The sequence below is a fragment of the Natator depressus genome, chromosome 26, assembly GCF_965152275.1.
Source record: "Natator depressus isolate rNatDep1 chromosome 26, rNatDep2.hap1, whole genome shotgun sequence".
In the NCBI taxonomy this organism is placed as follows: Eukaryota; Metazoa; Chordata; order Testudines; family Cheloniidae; genus Natator; species Natator depressus.
The window spans coordinates 13453620-13473220 of record NC_134259.1 but is presented as its reverse complement, the minus strand read 5'-3'; the positions used below and the strand labels follow the sequence as shown (position 1 = coordinate 13473220).

Here is a 19601-nt window from a genome sequence, read left to right as displayed (position 1 = left end):
GATATTTGAAGAATAAGTCCCCCGCCCCACCCTGCTATGTGGCAGAAGCTAAGGAGCTGAGAGCTCATCACAGGATCAGCAAAGGATCTTCAACAACAAGAGAAAGGAAGACAGAAACAGCACCAAGACACGGATGATTAAGTACCATTCAGCGACCAAGCTGAGACAGTCAGCAACCTGACCCTGACGTATTGCATGTGTGGATCTTTTCTAGTGTTTAGATGAACTGATGCTTGTGCAGTGTTTGAAAAGCGAAAGCACAAAAATTGATGTCTGAAACTGAAAAGAATGTGCTCTGACGTTAATTCTTGTGGGCTAACACACGTGAACTCTAACATCTTGAGAGGGGTGCTTTAGAAATTCAAATGTTGTTGCTTCGGAGTCACTGTAGACAAGACAACACTTGAGAATACACGGAGGCTGGTCTCTCATTTCGCACTAGCACTAGCCATCAGCTCCAGAGAAAGAGGTTCTGAGATACAGAGGGTGAGGCCATGAAGAATACCACGGCTAGCTTCAGAACAAGTGCGTCGTCACACCAGGATCAGAGTTGAGCAGCCCTATTTGCTGCGCAGCTGAGTCACTGGCAGCTAGATTCCTGCTGAACCTGCAGCCCAGGGGTGCAAAGGTTACTTAGAAAGGTCCCAGGAACTCACCACTGGTGCTTGAGGGCCTGAATCCTGGAACCTGCTACTTTCTTTATGGAAGTTGTAGTTTGCGCCGGAAGCCTTGGCAACTTTCTCCATGATGGAGTCAGGTTCCACGTCCTCCTCTGCCCGAGCATTTATCGTCACATGGGCGCCCTGGGCAGAGAAAAAGAGCAGCACAGTTAGGAGAAACTTGACTCCGAGGGCTAAAGGATGACACCCTTCTGCCCAAAGACACACACTGCTGCGGAGTGACCTGAGAGCAGACTGGCCTGATTTCACCACTGCACGTGTGGGGCAGACACTTCCTATGGGAACAGAGGCCTCCAATCCCTCTGTCTGCCTTTTGTACGACCCCCACAGAGGGGAAGGAAGGGAGAGGCAAAGAGAGCCATTGGAATTTGGTCCCACACTTCATGGCATGTGAAGTGACATGGTAAGGCTGCTGCTGTCACCCATTCTCCTCCAGCTCCTGAAGAGGATACTGGGCTGACCTGAACTTTCCACTTTACAGACCTGAGCCACAAGCTCCTTGAAGTTTCTGGACTCAATACCGAATCTAAAACAGCAAGGATGAAGGAACCCCAAGGTCAAGGGACTGAAAGAGAGAGGGCAGAAGGAGACATGACATGCCCACCCCTCTGCAGCAGTCTGTAGCCTCTGGCAACTCCAAGTCCCCTTTTAAAGTGATACTTTACATAGCTCCCCCCTGAATTATTGCAACTGAAAGCAGAGTTTAAAGAAGCCATTTGCCCACAAATTGCAGCTCAAAGGGCTGCCAGGTATGAGGGAGAACTGTTAATCTAATGAGGTAAATATCCACAATGTAAGAGAGAATGGGTGTTTGTAGCTCTTCCCTTCCGTGTGGTCTCTTTTTCTATCAGGAACTATTTTTCATCAGGGAAACCCCCTAAAACATATTGGCTCTCAAAGAAACTTAGAAGAACATGTCTACCAGCAACAAGCCCCCACAGGATGCTCAACGGGTTCACTTCACAGGTGGTTAAGGGGACTCAGCTGAGTGCCAACGGCATTTTAACGCACACCCTGCTGTGGCTTTCTGCTGTGATTCTGTTCCATGCTCACCCGGGAAGATCCCAGGCTGTAAATATGGAGTGGCCAGAGCCTTGCAATACTTGCTGTACCTCCCTCGGGCCTTTCCCAGCAGGAAGGACAAAAAGCCAGGGCTGCAGATCTGGAATAATAGGGAGGGCAAATAGCAGCAAAGGGGGGGCGTCCAGGGAGATCATCATAAAAACATGCCTGTACCTTTAAGAAGTTTCCTACAGTGCTGACATGGTTGGCACACGCTCCCTTTCTCACATCGTTCACACCTTCGCCAGTCTGCAAAGAGAAATCATCAGTACCTAGAACCTCATCTCAAGGACGGTGTAGCACTCAACTGAGACACGGGCCCCCCCCGGCATGGCTCCTTGAAACAGGACATCACAGTTCTCACCCATGAGGTGAGGTGGAGGCCAGATTGAGGGGGAAGAGATGCTGCGTGCCCAAGGCAAAGCTCTGGCAGCATTACTTAACGCGAAGGAGAGGAATGTAAGATGAATGTAAAATAAGCATCCAAGTGGCAGACGCCCTCTCATAGAATCATAGAATATCAGGGTTGGAAGGGACCTCAGGAGGTCATCTAGTCCAACCCCCTGCTCAAAGCAGGACCAATCCCCAATTTTTGCCCCAGATCCCTAAATGGCCCCCTCAAGGATTGAACTCACAACCCTGGGTTTAGCAAGCCAATGCTCAAACCACTGAGCTATCCCTCCCCCTTCCTCTCTGCTAACCCTCTCTAGCACTACCAGTGCCTGGTTCCTTGAGAACAGGATCCTACTCCCAGACACTGGGCCTGTAAACCTGGCTGCCATCTTAGCTGACACACCAGGGATTGAACTGAGAATCTCAACGGCTGAAAGCAGGAGTTGCTACAGCTTGAGCTGAACAGCCAAGGTGCCAAAGGTGGGGCTGCAACAGACGCGCATCTTCCCCCGGATCAGGCCCAGAGTGGGACCTGTAACACACACGGATCGGTGGGTATATCTGCACTAAGGACCATCACAAAACTCACCACCTTCTGCTCCAAGCGCCGGCACTGTCTTTGACCGGCCTTCTAACATCAATACGAAGCAACATGTACATTTGAAAAAACCTAAAACCCTCCCAAAACAAGACAGTCCACTGTACAGGCTTCTCCCCCGGAGAGAGGATTGAGAGAACAAACAACACCCGGCAGATGTGTAGTCACATGGCTTCCACTGTAGTGCTGGAAGGCACTCAGACACTACAGTGACGAGCACAGTACAACCACCTATACAGAATAAAGAACAGCGCAGTGCATGCTCTGTTCGTGGAATCTCAACTCCAAGTCTTCCTCACTTTCAAACATTTTATTCTAGCTACAACGCTTTAGAGGGGTTATTTTCAAGATATTTATCGCCTCAATAACCTTAACCTAAATAACCTGATAATATTTACTGCTAGTTTAACTACCATACTAATCCATGGTGCGCCCACACCTTGAATACTGTGTCCAGTTCTGGTCAGCCCGTCTCAAAAGGATGTAGTAGAAATGGACAAGGTTCAGAGAAGATGAAAGATGATCAAGGGTATGAAACGGCTTCCATACGAGGAGACACTAAAAATATTAGGACTGTTTAGCTTAAAGAGAGATAATTAAACGGGGGTGGGGGCGAGGATGACAGGAGGTCTATCAAATCTTGAATGGTGTGTGTGAGAAAATGAATAGGGAAGTGTTATTTAACAATACAAAAACCAAAGGTCACCCCATGAAATTAACAGGCAGCAGGTTTAATACAATAAAGAGGAAATATTATTTCACACGACATACAATTAACCTGTGGAATTGTGCCGTGACAGCCAAAGTATAACTGTTCCAAAAAGAACTGGATAAGTTCATGGAGGACAGGTCCATCGATGACTATTAGCCAAGATGGTCAGAGATGCAGCCCATGTCCCTAAACCTCTGACTGCCAGAAACGGGGAGGGGAAGATGGGCGGATCATGCCAGCTGCCCTGTTCTGTACACTCCCACTGAAGCTCTGGTACTGGTCACTGTTGGAGACATGATAATGGACTAGAAGGACCTTTGGTCTGACCTAGTATGTCAATTCTTATCCTCTTAACAAGAACAGAGCACCTCAGAAGGCCTAGGAACATCTCCCCATTTTGTTCATCTGAATTCTTAGCATTTTGCAATGCACTAGAGATTTGCATGTGTTTTTTGGGGAGTCTCACTCTGGCCCCAAAGTCACTCCAAGCATTAGCTATCTATAAGGCTAAGTTTTTGTCACAGATATTTTTAGTAATAAGTCAAGGACAGGTCTCGGGCAATAAACAAAAATTCACAGAAGCCCAGGACCTGTCCCTAACTTATTACTAAAAAGATCTGTGACAAAATGCAGAGCTGGATTCAGCATCCACTGCTGCTGGGGCTCCCGGGTCCCCCACCGCTGCGGTGAGTGGGAGCTCCGGGGTCCCCCTGCCTGCGGGGCTTGGCTGCTGTGGGGTCTCCCCAGCCACCCACTGTGGCTGGGCAGCTGCAGCGTCCCCCCAGCAGGGCAGGGGCTGCAAAGGAGGGCTGGCTGGGAGCTCCAGCCCCAGGGCAGAAGATGTCACAGAGGTCAATGGAAGTCACGGATTCCATGACATAATTGCAGCCTTAGCTTTCTAGATGCTGGCAGCTCTGGTTCAAGGGAGTATGGTTTTCCACCTGGAGAGAGAATCAAACATATAGCTAAGGTTCCACATGCTAACAGAAACAGTCCATCTCTGCTTACCCAATTGATGATGACGTACTTGGGAAGGCCAGAGTTGGGATCCTTTACCCGACAGAAAGCGTACATCACCTTACCACTGTTGAGCTCCTCCACCAGCTCCTCCAGGCCACCATCTATACGGTTATTTTCACAGAGGGAGAAAGGGAGAGAGATGAGCCGAGTGAGATTGATCCAATCAGCTCAGTCTTGAGAAGAGGAAAAATTACCGTCAGCGTCCCTCAGAAAAGCATCCAACTAAGAAACAAACTGTTGAGAAAATAAAACTGAACTGTCAGCAGCCTTCATCAACAGCGATGTGTCCATGAAAACAGGACCTGAGAGTTTGTCTGCTTCTGATGCTTATTCCTACCTACTGTCATAATGATGTTATAAAAAATAATAAAGACATTTATCCAAGGCGTCAGGCACCCTAACATAACCACGCAAGAAATACAATTAAACCTCAGCAAGGCTGAAACCAGTTCCACAGGAACTCGGGAGGGCAGCCAGCTTTCATCATCTAGGAAGACCCTGAGCATCTTCTCAAGAGCCTTGCCAAGCAGGTGTCTCTTGCAGTGTGCCCTGAAAGTCAGAGTTGAGCTTTTTCAGACCAAGGCAGGAAAGCAAGTTCCAGTGTCCTGGAGCCCTCACAGAGAACACCTTGCCAGCCACCCCTCTCTTCTATAATGAGAGGGATCCAGTTTGAGCACCCCCGCTGACCACAGCTGTGGTAGTATGGCCTAGGAGAGGGGAGATTCCTCAGGGAGGCCAGTCCCAGGCCACTTAGGGCTTTAGCGGTCATCACCAACACCTTGAACTCCACCCTAAGACCAATGGGCAGCCAGTGCTGACCCTACAGCACTGTTGTCACTTGTTCCCAGCAGAATGCCCAACTCGATAACCAAGTCACTACACTCTGCACCAGCTTCGGTCTCTGAATGGCTCTAAGGTGCAGCCCCGTGTAGTGTGCATGGCAATAGTCTCACCAAGATGACAAAGGCCTGAACAACATCCGAAAGAAAAGGTCCAACCTCCTAGCCAAACATAAAATGGTAAAAAGCTGACTGGATTACTGCTGAAATCATCAAACAGCAACTAGGGGTCGAGAGTCACCCCTAAGCTGCAAACACCATTAATGAAAGGCAGAAGTACTCCTCCAATCAAAGAGGCCAATATTACTTCCACCATCTTCTCCAGCTGCTTCCCCCAACCCACCATCCTCACCTCAGTCTTGTCCAGGCCCAGCTTCAGCCAGCTCACTCTTGTTCATGCCCCAATCTCCACTAGACACTATGGCAAGACTTCCTGTCTCTCGAAGAGAACAGATCACCAGCCGGCGTGAGTCCTCCATCAGTGCACATGGACACACAGAACAAGCACAGCCCCCGATGAGAGTCCTATCTGTGGATGTTACAGTCCCCACTCCTGAGATTCAGCCCTTGGTGGCTTTCTCCCACTGCTTGGCCATGAGAACAAACTCAGCTCCCGGTGAGAGGCCTCCACCTAAACCAACAAATTCACACAGCTCTGCTATGGTTTGCAATTTTATGGATCATATGGAAGAGGTAGGACCTCTTCAGAGCCCTGGCATCCTTACAAATGTACCCTCACATTTCATCTGGAAAGAGGCCAGATTCCTACAGGATCTAAAATAAAAAGTATATCAAATGAAAACCACTCTTACCATAAATGGACATATATTCCAAGGCACTTCATTGTAATTAAATATTTCAGTACAGTGTCTGTTTTCAAAGCTGTAGCAGATGGCTCTAAACTCTACGCACAAGTTTGTACAAGAAGTTGTATTGAAACAATAATCATAGAATATTAGGGTTGGAAGGGACCTCAGGAGGTCATCTAGTCCAACCCCCTGCTCAAAGCAGGACCAATCCCCAATTTTTGCCCCAGATCCCTAAATGGCCCCCTCAAGGATTGAACTCACAACCCTGGGTTTAGCAAGCCAAAGCTCAAACCACTGAGCTATCCCTCCCCCCTAAACAGCCTGGTCCCATTAAAGTCCATAGGAGTTATCACTGATTTCAGTGGAATCCAGATTCCTTAAAGTAATACGCATAAGCGAACGTGGCAGGAACAGAGGCTCAGGAACGAATACCGGTCACCTCTTTGGATGTGGCTTACCGAAGGGGCTCCTGTTTAATCCAAAACGAGACCAGCTTGACAAAGTCTCCAGCTGTGTGTTCCTTCCTCCCATTTCATTTTAGCAGCAAGCTCAAAATAAGAGACCATGCACACACACAAACAGGAAAGCCAGCTTCCCCCGAGCTCCCTGCACAGGCGTCTGGACAGCACAACCGGTTTCTTGTCAGCCAGCAGCACCCACAAGTCACCTACTACAGGACAGGCCCAACAAAGAAAACAACAGAACGCCACTGGCCATCACCTTCAGCCCGCAACTAAAACCTCTCCAGCGCATCATCAAGGATCTACAACCTATCCTGAAGGACAACCCATCACTCTCACAGAACTTGGGAGACAGGCCAGTCCTTGCTTACAGACAGCCCCCCAACCTGAAGCAAATACTCACCAGCAACCACACACCACACAACAGAACCACTAACCCAGGAACCTATCCTTGCAACAAAGCCCGTTGCCAACTGTGTCCACATCTCTATTCAGGGGACACCATCATAGGGCCTAATCACATCAGCCACACTATCAGAGGCTCGTTCACCTGCACATCTACCAATGTGATATATGCCATCATGTGCCAGCAATGCCCCTCTGCCATGTACATTGGCCAGACTGGACAGTCTCTACGTAAAAGAATAAATGGACACAAATCAAATGTCAAGAATTATAACATTCAAAAACCAGTCGGAGAACACTTCAATCTCTTTAGTCCCACGATCACAGACCTAAAAGTGGCAATTCTTCAACAAAAAAACTTCAAAAACAGACTTCAACGAGAGACTGCTGAATTGGAATTAATTTGCAAACTGGATACAATTAACTTAGGCTTGAATAGAGACCGGGAGTGGATAGGTCATTACACAAAGTAAAACTATTTCCCCACATTTATTCCACCCCCCACTGTTCCTCAGACGGTCTTGTCAACTGCTGGAAATGGCCCACCTTGATTATCACTACAAAAGGTCCCCCGTCCCCCTACCCCTGCTCTCCTGCTGGTAATATCTCACCTTAAGTGATCACTCTGGTTACAGTGTGTATGGTAACACCCATTGTTTCATGTTCTCTGTGCATATAAATCTCCCCTCTGTATTTTCCACTGAATGCATCCGATGAAGTGAGCTGTGGCTCACGAAAGCTTATGCTCAAATAAATTGGTTAGTCTCTAAGGTGCCACAAGTCCTCCTTTTCTTTTTACCCACAGCAGTGTGACTTGTAGGTGTAAAAGGGCACGAGACACTCAGCTATGCAGCTGAATTAGCTGCAAATGTAGGTGGTTTCTCTACACCTTCAGATTTTCACCACTACTGTGGTTACTCTGTTGCATAAGAAGAGTTTGTTAGGTACTTTTCCTATAAAAAACTGCCATGTCTCCAGTCTGCCATACACAAAGCCGCGCTGTGGATGTTACACATGGACCCACGGCTGCAGGAAAAAGATGGGATAAGCCTATGTTGTGGTATAATTTGAGAGATGGTCTGGACTAATTGAAGAGTGTCAGAATGCAGGTTATGCACGAAGAGGTGGAGTTAAAACTACGTAGGCAACATTAACTTTGTCCTTTTCTGGCTTTTGCGTGCAGCCTTCGTGCTTCATTAACGGTGCAAGTTAATATCTGGCTCCTTAATACCAGGCACCAGCCTCAAGAGAATTTTGAGCAGCTGCACTACTGGCCTAGACCGCAGCACGCTTACTGGAGGCCACCAGGAAGAAGCCCCTCAGCAGCAAAGCTCCTAAGATGCATCAAAGCAGGGCACCCTCCTATGCGTTGGAACTCTCCCTTGTTCCCCATTCACCTTACAAGGACCACATGCAGGGCTGACTTAGACGCACATGTGGGGTCAGGCTGGTCTTCTTCAACTTCTCATTTTATGAGGTTAGCAGGAAAGTGGGCGAAATTCAACTGAGTTTGTGCAGCACGAGGTTTTCAAAGCTCATTTTCACAGGACTTGCAAAGGCCTTCCCTGCCAAATTTCAACTTCAGTTTCCCCGCCCCTAGCTGTTGCGTGGGTATGGCTCCTCAAAAAAAATTCTTGTCAAGAAGTTACATCATTGGGAAAGCGCATTCCCTCTCCCACCAACAGCTGATATTCAAACTTTAAAAGGAAAAAGAAAATTCACCCTTAGGCAGTGGCCAAGCCTTGAATATCTCAACCTGGAAGTTGAAAGGGATGAGAGTGTGAAAAGAGGGACTAGACTAGAAAGCGCTACATTACCCAGGATACCTCTCCCATTATAATTAAATGCTAAAAACGACCATGAGTACAACATTAACACTGGAGTAGTAATCAAGTGCTCACACATCAGTAAAATTTCACCATCGAAGGTTCCTTCTGCAGTGTTGGCTCAACTACATTTAACCACCACAAAATGTACGAGTTGCATATTAATCATCAGGCATTGGTAGCAATTCCAGAACGAAGGCTGCATTTAGATTTGCACTTGAAGCAGGACTGAAATCCCTATTTTCCCCACAATTAAATAGTTCTACTCAGTCTCCAAATTTAGCCCAGTCATTTCAGATGGCAAATAAATTTTCCACGTGATGTTCTCAGAAAAATACTCACTAGCGTTTGCAGAAGAAAAGTTTAGAAATTTTCCCTTTTGCAGCTGTCTTGACAATCTCACTTCTGGGGGGTTTCCTCTCAACACACAACCCTCGTCCCCACAACCACCAAACTGCACACGCTCTGATAAGATCTCAGATCCAGAACACCGCTGAACTTTTAAAATAAAATGTAACAAGTTGTAACCACCTTGTCATCAGGCAAGGAAAGCCAAAAGAGCCACTCAGCTTTGTCAGCAACTTCCATTTTCAAAGCAACAGGGGTCAAGCTGCCTCTGTAGGAGAGCTCCAATCTTGAGTCTGGATTTCAGCTTTCCTCTTCTCCCACCATATCTTAACCCTGTTAGTAAGACGGCGCTACAGAAAGCACCCTGTGGTTCATCAATTGTGAGCCTAACTGAATCAGTGAAGATGTGGGTGCAGCCTAGGCCCAAAATTCAGCTGTTGGGTTGGGGCAGAGACATGAGGGGAGCCAAGCAAAAAGGCTGGCAGTGGGCCTGTAGAGCAGAGCCGGGCTAAGAAGTGACCTTCCAGATTCTCTGTTCCGGAGGCCCTACTCCCTTAGCACCATTCCAAACAGAACATTATGTCCTTTGCCTTACGAATATTTTCACTCACTGAAATGAAGGTAATTATCCTTCTGTCTGGAAGGCAATTTAATGGGATGGGGAGACTCCTAAAATTAGGGCATCCGAAAATCGGGCTTGGAAAAGTGGGGTCTAGGAACGTGCTGGCAGCTCAGCCCTGCTGCCAAATTCCTTGGCTCCCTCCTTTACCAATGCCCCTCCCTAGCAGTTAAACCTCGGGAGGAGATTCCCAGTCTGACAGATTTCTCTCACTCAGGAGCTCAGCTGTGGGACGGAAAAGCTCTTAGCTCCTCTACTGAGGGAACTCCAGCTACAATTATCCCTCTCTTCCTGCCCCTATTTCTATCACCGACAGGGCAGGGACAAGAGTTACCAGCTGAGCAGTTTCTCCCCCAGACATTTCTCCAGAGGGGAGTCCTAGTTTGGCAGACTGGAGGAGGCTTGCTTGACTGGACTGCCACGGATTTCCTAGGGCCTCAGGGACATGAATGCATCTAATATATCAATGTTTAAAATCTGACCATGGTAGATAAGTAAGGTGGCATGAGAGGGAGCAGGGCTGCATGGGGCGTGCCGGTGTGAGAACCATCACGAACAGCCATACATCACCCCTTCACGGGTTTCCTGAACACGACCAAAAAACCATCCTTCAGCTACCATTTTCAGAGTGACACTGCCCTTCATTTTCCGCCAAATTCAAAACCACATACAGAGCTACATACAAGACAATTTCTCAAGGTCACACTAACCCAGTGTCAGTCACATACACGTATAACCTGCGAACATGGTTGGCATTCAAGGTGCCTGTTAGCTGATGCGTGTGGCGACGCGGGGGAGGTGAAAGGAAAATATGAGGTCAGGAAAGGAAACGGATGAATGGAACACAGACAAAATGATACAAATACTTATTTCCTTGCTTTTAAGCTGGGTGTTGGTGGGACCTACAGTTTAGCACTCTTAGCTGTAAATTAGTAGGTTTTCATGTGGAAATCAGCAAGATATTAAGTGTTACATGTAACAGGGAAACCCGAATCGGAAAATACTCTATAGGGACAGGTTTCAGAGTAGCAGCCGTGTTAGTCTGTATCCGCAAAAAGAAAAGGAGTAAGTCAGAATTATTGTTCACAAGTCACCTTGACTTCAGAGTGCATGGCTGTGCTAGCTTTCTGTTGTATTAACCCTACTTGTGTTAAAATACAACAGGAATGAACTGAACTGTGAAGAGTTAAAAAGAGGTACCGGCATTTTTTTTCAAGTTTCTTTAAAAAAAACAAAAACAACAGAAAAACCCCCACAAAAGGGGAAGGAAAAGAAAACGAGCCAAGGCTGTATTGAGAAACTTGCCTTCATATTACATGTGGCTTCACAGTCCCCTACTAACTGCCCTCTTTCTGCTTTTACGCTGCACCTCTTCACTGGAAAAGCATCACCGCCAGGCACTGTTACTGGATCACTGGAAAAGCCTTACGTCCCACAGTATGTGTCCCGGGTCTAATCCAGGACTCTTCACAATGGCTTCCGTGAGTCTGAGCAAGCAGCAAGGTGCTGAGACCACAGCCCCAGAAAGGAATGTCCTTTGTTAAGCAACTGGGGTGAAAGAGGAGGCAGAATCTCCATCTCCAGAGCTATTCCATACAAACACGGACACCAACAGCCAGCACTGGGTAACGAAGCTGAACAGACATCACGACCCTGTCAAGCTAAACCATGCCACCTTCTGTGCACACACTCAGCAACCAAGGACCCATCCTGACCCCAGACAGGGACGGCTGCCCCACATAGGAGGTGGCCTTCCCCAGATGCACTCACCTCCAGTGCCAGCCACCCGCAGGTCATTACTGTTGCCTTCGTAGGTAAACAAAGCCCTGAAATAAAGCATAGGGGTGACATTTTAGCAACCAATGCACCATTATTCCTCACCAGCCCAGCCTCCTGCTGCACCCCATCTCCCCGGAACGGATGCTAGCCTCCTCCTCACCACCATCCTTCTTCCCTTCGTATCCTACTGTTAATTGAATTGTCTCATTAGCACTAACCCCCCCACTTGGTAAGGCAACTCCCATCTTTTCATGTACTTTGTGTATATATATATATATATACACACACACACACACCTGCCACTGTATTTTCCACTCCATGCATCTGATGAAGTGGGTTCTAGCCCACGAAAGCTTACGCCCAAATAAACTGGTTCGTCTCTAAGGTGCCACAAGGACTCCACGTTGTTTTTGCTGATACAGACAAACACGGCCGCCACCCTGAAACCCGTCACCATCCTGACTGTTTCCCTCCCTTCTTCACACGCCATCCCTGGTTCCACACAGCCCCCACCCCACGCCTTCTTATGTCATCCTGGCTGCCATCCACTTCCCCACCACTCATCTCCCACACCCACCCACTTGCTCGCTCACACGCACAACCCTCTCCGACCACGAACCACCCCCGTGTCCGGTTCCACAGCCGGGGCCACGCCGCCCCAACCAGCATGGCCCCAGCGCCATCTAAGCTAATGTGAAACACACGTGCCCCCCCCCGCCCTGAGGCCCCCCAGCCAATGCCCTGCCCCCCAGAAGGTCCACCCCACATCTGCATCACCTCCAGCCCTACCCTACTGCGAGGGAAGAGGAAGGGAACCATTGGGGGCGGGGGTCTGGAGTGGTCCCAGTCCTCACGGGGTGGGGGGATGGTACAAGGGGGTGGGCCCGAGCCCCGAGAGTGGGGGGCCTGGTGGGGGCAGGGCCGGTCCTGGGGAGGGGGAGCCTGGTAGAGGGCAGCACAGAGCCAGTCCGGGGGGGGGGGGGGGCGGCGGGCTGGATGGGGGGGCAGGGCCGGTCCCCGGCGGGGGTGGGTGGGGGAGGGGGGACCCGGCAGGCTGGGGGGGGGGCAGGGCCGGTCCCGGAAAGGGGGGGCCCGGCGAGGGCGGGAGGAGGAGAAGGGGGAGGGGGACCCGGCGGGAGGAGGGGGGCCCGGCGGGGGGCGGGAGGGGCCCGACGGCGGGGGGAAGGGGGGGCCCGGCAGGGGGGAGCCGGCGGGAGGAGGGGGGGCCCGGCAGGGGGCGGGAGGGGCCCGGCGGCGGGGGGCGGGGGGAAGGGGGGGCCCGGCAGGGGGGAGCCGGCGGGAGGAAGGGGGGGCCCGGCAGGGGGCGGGAGGAAGGGGGGGCCCGGCAGGGGGGAGCCGGCGGGAGGAGGGGGGCCCGGCGGGGGGCGGGAGGGGCCCGACGGCGGGGGGAAGGGGGGGCCCGGCAGGGGGGAGCCGGCGGGAGGAGGGGGGGCCCGGCAGGGGGCGGGAGGGGCCCGGCGGCGGGGGGCGGGGGGAAGGGGGGGCCCGGCAGGGGGGAGCCGGCGGGAGGAGGGGGGGCCCGGCAGGGGGCGGGAGGAAGGGGGGGCCCGGCAGGGGGGAGCCGGCGGGAGGAGGGGGGACCGATCCCAGCGGGGGGCAGGGCGGGGGGACCCGATCCCGGTGGGGCCCGGCCCCTCACCAGTCGGTCGGGCTGCCCGCGGCCACCACCCGGCCGTAGGCCTCCTGCAGCGCCGGCCCGTTCCTGCTCAGGTTCAGCGCCATGGAGCCGCCTCCGCCCCGCCGCCTTCCGGCTCCTCCCGGCCGCGCCGCGCTGGGGCGGGGCTGCGGGGGGCGGGCAGAGCCGGGGGGCCGCCCCGAGCGCCCAGAGACCCCCCCCGCAACCTCCCCCTGGGCCCCCCCAGCTCCCCACAGACACCCCCCAACACCCCCTGCCCCCCCACAGACACCCCCAACTGTCCCCAGACACCTCATTCCTACACCCCCAGACACCCCGTAACATCTCCCCAGACACCCCCTACACCCCCACAACATCCCCCAACACCACAGCCCCTATGTCCCCAGACACCTCATTCCTACGTCCCCAGACACCCCTGCAACATCCCCACAGGCACCCCCTACACCCCACAGACACCCCAAACACCACACCGCCTACACCATCCCCAGACACCTCATTCCTACACCCCTGCAACATCCCCCGGCAGACACTCCCCAACACCACACTCCCTATACCTCTACAGCATCTCCAGACACCTCACTCCTACACCCCCACAACATCCCCCAGACACCCCCAACACCCCTACCTGAGGTGAGGCTGAGAGATGGTCATAATTGATGTGGGTACTGGGGGATGAATTAGCATGTTGAGGTTGGTGAGCCGCTGGAAGCTCCAGGCTATCAGGCAGCTGGGAGAGCTCCCACCCCGGGGGGCAGTATCCCCACACTGAATATGTTTGGGAGAGTTGGCAAAATTGCTCGTCCCACACACCAGGGTGAGGTGGGGAGCCAGGGGGGAGAGTTAAAAAAAAAATCAAAAAACAAACCAAAAAATATATAACTTTAAAAAAACCCCTTATGTTTTTCGGGGGCTGACTCCTCGGGCTGGCAATTCTGCTACATGGAGTCACGTCTTTGCCCCAGACTCGGGCAGACACATAGTCCCTGAGATCAGAGGCACCCTGACTCTCCTGCTGCTCCAGCTGGGGAACTAGCATGTGGCCATCTAGGCAGGACTCCTCGTTGTTTGACTGGTGGGAAGAGGGAAGCAGAATTAGCTCATAAGCAGCTTGCTGTCTCCTGGCGCCTACATGCCTGCAGACTAGCCCTGCTGGACTTTCCTTAGCCATTAGTTGCTTTTCTGGATGGGAAATGAGAGCGGAGAGCAAGGAACCTCGGAGCCGCCAAAGCAGGGCATTGACCCCAGCCAAGGGATCCAAACTAGGTTGCATTGCCCTAGCTCACCTGTGACTGCTGGAAGCTGTGGTTATTTATTACCTGCGTTTGCCTGGTTTCTTTTAGCATCAGCTGGGCCACAGGAAGGCAGCGGGCACAGGACTACAGTCACACCTTCAGTCTGCATGGGGCTGCTGAAAAGAAAGCCCGGCAACTTCTCTGAATCCCAGGCTGGGAGGAGCAGCCGCAGTAGGAACACCACTACCTTTCCCAGGTAAGGGATGCAGCCGTAGCACCAGTGTCCTCCCAGCAAACACCTTCCGTAACCCACCACGCACCCAGTTAGCTTCCTTTCAGGCTCCCGCACCCACCTGGCTAACACCAGTCAGCCCCAGCTCCCCTACCACCCTACCACACTGCCCCAGCTGCCCTCTCAGACCCCGGTGTACTCCCGTAGAAGCACCGGGGTGTTCACTCAGGATGAAACAATCCTGGACGGACATAAGGGGAAGTCCTGGCCAAATCAGAACTGCTGGCAAGTCTGGTTTTAATCACTTTTGTTATTTAGGGTTTTGTGTGTTGGGTTCTGAAATCGCTATTTGGAAACGGTGTGGGGTCACTGTTGCCTGGGCCTGGCTTCTTGGGGCATGTCTACACTGCATTGTAAAGCCGGGTCTGGGGACTCTGTGTTTCCAAGCTCACGCTTGAGCGTCCATGCTGCATTGTAAACCTGGGCTTACAATTGCTGGACCCATGTCTCACGGCCGTGTTAACTCAACCGTAGTGCACTACACAGACCCTCTGACTCAAGTCTGCAGCTTGAGCTGCGTCCAGACTGCAAAATGGCAGGGCTTGGACCCAACTCATAGCAGGAATCAGGCTCTGACTCAGCCCCGTAGCAGCATCCTAGGACCCAGGTCCTGAGTGCTTGCTGACCTGAGTCAGACTGATTTGTGTGCGGACAGAAGGGGAACTTGGGCTCAAACCTGAGTCAGATTCACAGTCTGGTGTAGGATTTGGTGTAGACATAGGAATCTCATTGACCCTCTTCCTGGGGGTATCGGGAGCCCTGCAGGGCTTCCATTCTCCCCAGCCACGTGGGCTAGGAGAAATAAACCGCAGGGAGGAGCCAGCCAGAAACTGAAGCTGTCAGAGCAGCTTAAGCAAGTACTACTGCATTGGAGGGTAAAATGGGGCCCAGTCAGGGCCACCCGTCCTACCCAGAAGAACTGTGTGGGGGAGACCCCTCCTCTGGAGGTGCTGGAACCCCTGCAGCATTTCTTCCGACCTCAGCACAGAGGAGCCAGCCAACCAAAAATTGAAGCTGCAGGGCAATTGCAGGAGCATGGACACTAATAATATCTTCTACGGTTTGACTGGTCTATCTGTGTCCTCAGCTGATCCTCTGTTTGCTCCAACCTCCTACCTCACAGTCGCCTCCCCTCATCCACTATGAGCTTAATGCAATTAAAGATCATGCTCCGACTCCAGTGGCCACTCTGCCCCAGGTGTTCAGCGTTCCCAATTTAGGGAATGTTTGCATGGGGAAATTGACCTGAATAGCTAGTGTGGAGTACACTATTCTGCAATACCTCCCGGTGTGAACCTCTTATTCTGGAATATGAACATCCAACAAGGAGCTATTCTGGAATAGCTCTTTGCACTTTAAATTCACACACCCCACTTTGTTCTGGAATAACTTCCCCATGGACCAGCCCTTACTTAGAGAACTCTCCTTGCTGTGTCACAAGCTCATGATTTGATCATGAACCTTGAAATATCTTGTGTTTCTCTTAAAGCCCCAGCTTCTAGAGTCAGGTGATCACCTGAGAATCTCAGCCTTCATTTAAATAAAAAGTAAGCTTCTATCCCCTGTGGTGGCAGAGAAAAGCTTGAAAATGTGAATCTGAAGGTTCAAAAACCAGAAAGCAAATAATCAGAATGTTATTTTAAGTCAATCTCATGAGTTTTGGGGCCTAACTCATGATTTTTGAATGTTTGGGTCTTGTGACCCTGCTCATGTCTCGCTTTGTTTCACAGCTGATTCTCTTTTTGTGTTAATGTCCTAACCCGCTGCTGTGCAAGGGGCATGTAATCGTCTGCTGTAGAGACAATGTGGGGAAGCATAGTATTGGCAAGAAATCAAGATGCTTTCACATCCAACCATTTCCCTTCCCCCAGCCTTGTTTCCTTCTCTCTATTCAATGTATTATGTATTGACAGTACCCCTTTGGACTTTTCATAAACTTTGGCTCTAAACATTAGTCCCAGGGGACCGTCTCTTTGTTCTGGGTTTGTAACCAGCTAGAACAATGGGGTTCAAATATTAAATAATAATAATATAATATATGTATTTGCATCATTTGTTTATCATTCCTTTGCTACCACAGTGGTGCTTAGTGGTTACAGTAGCGACCTGGGACTCGGGAACTGTTCCTGGCCCTGCTACTGGGTAACCTTAGACATGGCACTTCACTATCCCATGCCTCAGTTTCCCCATATGTAAAATGGGCATAATGATGCCGACCTTTCTAAAGTGTTTTGATATCTATTTATGCCGGGGTAGGCAACCTATGGCACGCGTGCCGAAGGCAGCATGTGAGCTGACTTTCAGTGGCACTCACACTGCCGAGGTCCTGGCCACCGGTCCGGGGGGCTCTACATTTTAATTTAATTTTAAATGAAGCTTCTTAAACATTTTAAAAACCTTATTTACATACAACAATAGTTTAGTTATTTTTTTATAGACCTATAGAAAGAGACCTTCTAAAAATGTTAAAATGTATGACTGGCACGCGAAACCTTAAAACGGAGTGAATAAATGAAGACGTGGCACACCACTTCTGAAAGGTTGCCGACCCCTGCTTTATGCAAAGCACTATATAATAGCTATGTATTAAACATTTGAATGTTGCAATGTTCAGAGTAGTCACTAGGTGGCAACAGTACCACAATAATGCCATGCAGGGTTTCATAAGGAATTGGGAAACTTAATTAAGCCTGGCATGGTGAGTACCTATTAATTATTATTATTTAGCGCCGGTGGCGTGAGAGTCTCTTCAGAGACAAAAGAGGAGCTGGCAGCAGCCCCTATATTTAGCTGCCTAACACTTTTCGTTATACAAGATTATTGCAACTTTAAAAAAAATCTATGAAAAGGTTGTACAGCTCTGTTGTTGGCAGCAGGCCTTTGACCTTCAGTGGGGATGCCCTGGGGCTAGGGAGGTACATTCTGCTAGCCTCATGAAACTCCCTTCAGATTTGTCCAAGTTATAAACTGCTGAAAATTGCCGTTTCTCACCGGTGGCTTGGGCAGTATAGCTGGATTTGGGCATCACATCAGCCCTCCCCCAAACCCCAATATTCTAGCCCTGTATGTGCCAGTGTCTCACTGCGGCATACTGTGCATACCGTACTGCCAGAGGAGTTGTCATGGCAAGGGAGCGCTGGAGCCGGGCTCCTCCCAGCACAGATCAGCATGAGGCCCCAACGGCCAACGTCCCTTTTTGAGATCATCACTACGAGCAAAAGCTCTCCCATCTCCTGGAACAGCACAAGAACCTTTGGAGCAGAGCCACTGGGGGAGGAGTAAAGCTTTCTCCTGCTGCTAGCTGATCTAGCTAAGCTTGCTGCTTTAGCAGCAGAAGCTGTGTTACAAAGCTGGAGGCTTAGGGCTCAAATGCTAATGATGGCGGTGGGGTTGTTCCATACCTTGTTCAAGGGCTCATGGTGGGTGCCATGAAGGCCTGATCCCCAAAGATCCTGTGCTTACCCGGTGTCTGTTTTCCGAATACCAGTGTCTGTGAGTGAGTCTGGCTTGAGTGTTAGAGATGGCACGTGCGCCTTGAGCGAAATTATACCATTCACTTGGGAATTAATTCTGCCTGCCTAGAAATGCACAAGCTCCTCCACAGGAGACGGGAAGGGCTAGATAGGAAGCAACTTTCTGGTGCTGAGGTTTCACCCTTGCTCTGGATGCTGAAGGTCCTGAGTTCAAATCCTCCCCTTGCTCTTGCAGAGGCTGTGACAGGTTGAATACCTTTAAGTCTTGCCTCGTGCCTGGCTTACCAATTGCTTTGAAGGGGAAGGATGGGTGATTGATGTAGTACATGTTTCTGGTTTTGTGTTCCAAAGGTCTACTTCGGTCCATTGGGGAGTCAGGTCATAAGCCAAGCATCCCACGCAAGACTTAGGAGGCACAGGACCTCTCTGTGCAGGACCAGGACCTATGCCTCCTTGCCATGCCTTGGTCCTTGGAGAGGATGGCGTCTTTGGAAGTATCATCCTGGACCTGCCCCCAAACTGCCCACTCCTCCCTGGCCTGTCCACTGCCTGTCGACTGCCCACCCCTTCCTTGCTCAGCAAAGAGCCCTTCACGGGCTCCTGGGATGGGAGGAGTGGTGCCAAAGCAGGCTAACTAACCCCCTCTCTATGCAGGAGGGGCTAGAAGAAACACTAAGTTCTCTAAAGGGCAGGGGTGCTTGGGGACGTCTCCAGGCCATAGTCCTTGCTAGACAAGCCGGCTCTGATGGCTGCATGAAAAGACTTGTTCTTTCTGCTGACAAGTTCGGAAATGGGACTGAGGTTCCCAGTGCAGTGCCTCCTCCTCCCGCTGGGACAGTGATGGCTTCAGAACAATCGGAGACAGCTGCTGTGGGGTGGGGTTATTCACACAGTATTAAGGAAGGAAGCAAGGAGCCCTCGTGCCCGTCCCTGCAGGCGCTGCCAGAAACTGTCCGTAGGGGTCTATTAAAGTGGAAGCGTACATTTGGTTGTACTGCCGGTGTGTGTCTTCCACTCCACGCGGCCAGCCTTCCCATCTCTGCTGCTGGGCTAGTGGAAGAGCTGGCTGGTTCACTGCCAGAGCCCTGACTGGCAGAAAATCCTACTTTTACTTGCAGCTCTCCTCTCATGGGAAGATGGGAATGGCACGCTGGCAGAGCCCCTACTGCCGGGGCACGAGCTGGATGCAGCAGGCCTGGAGCCTGAGCTCTTGGGCCGGGAGGTGGGTCTGGACTGTGCAGTTTGGGGTACATTATGCAAGTCCCATGGTATATGCAAATCCCGCCTGCCCGCAAGGCACAGGAACCCCTGTTTTCCCCATTGGCCCACAAGGGGTGCCAGAGAGCCATGTAGGCAGCAGGTAGGAGACTCCCTCAGTTCCCCCACTTCACATCTA

The 19601-nt window shown here is 51.1% G+C and overlaps 1 protein-coding gene across 1 annotated transcript in view; it reads right to left on the bottom strand.

The window, feature by feature from the left end:
* DBNL (drebrin like) overlaps nt 1-13344 on the bottom strand; it is a 35579-nt gene extending 22235 nt beyond the window's left edge. The window contains exons 1-5 of the mRNA XM_074939946.1: nt 13212-13344; nt 11543-11598; nt 4454-4566; nt 1917-1991; nt 657-803 (exon numbers count right to left, since the gene is read on the bottom strand). Of these exons, the coding sequence (XP_074796047.1) occupies nt 657-803; nt 1917-1991; nt 4454-4566; nt 11543-11598; nt 13212-13294 (474 nt within the window). The 5' untranslated portion in view covers nt 13295-13344. The remainder of the gene's footprint in view (nt 1-656; nt 804-1916; nt 1992-4453; nt 4567-11542; nt 11599-13211) is intronic.
* Nucleotides 13345-19601: the final 6257 nt, after the last annotated feature.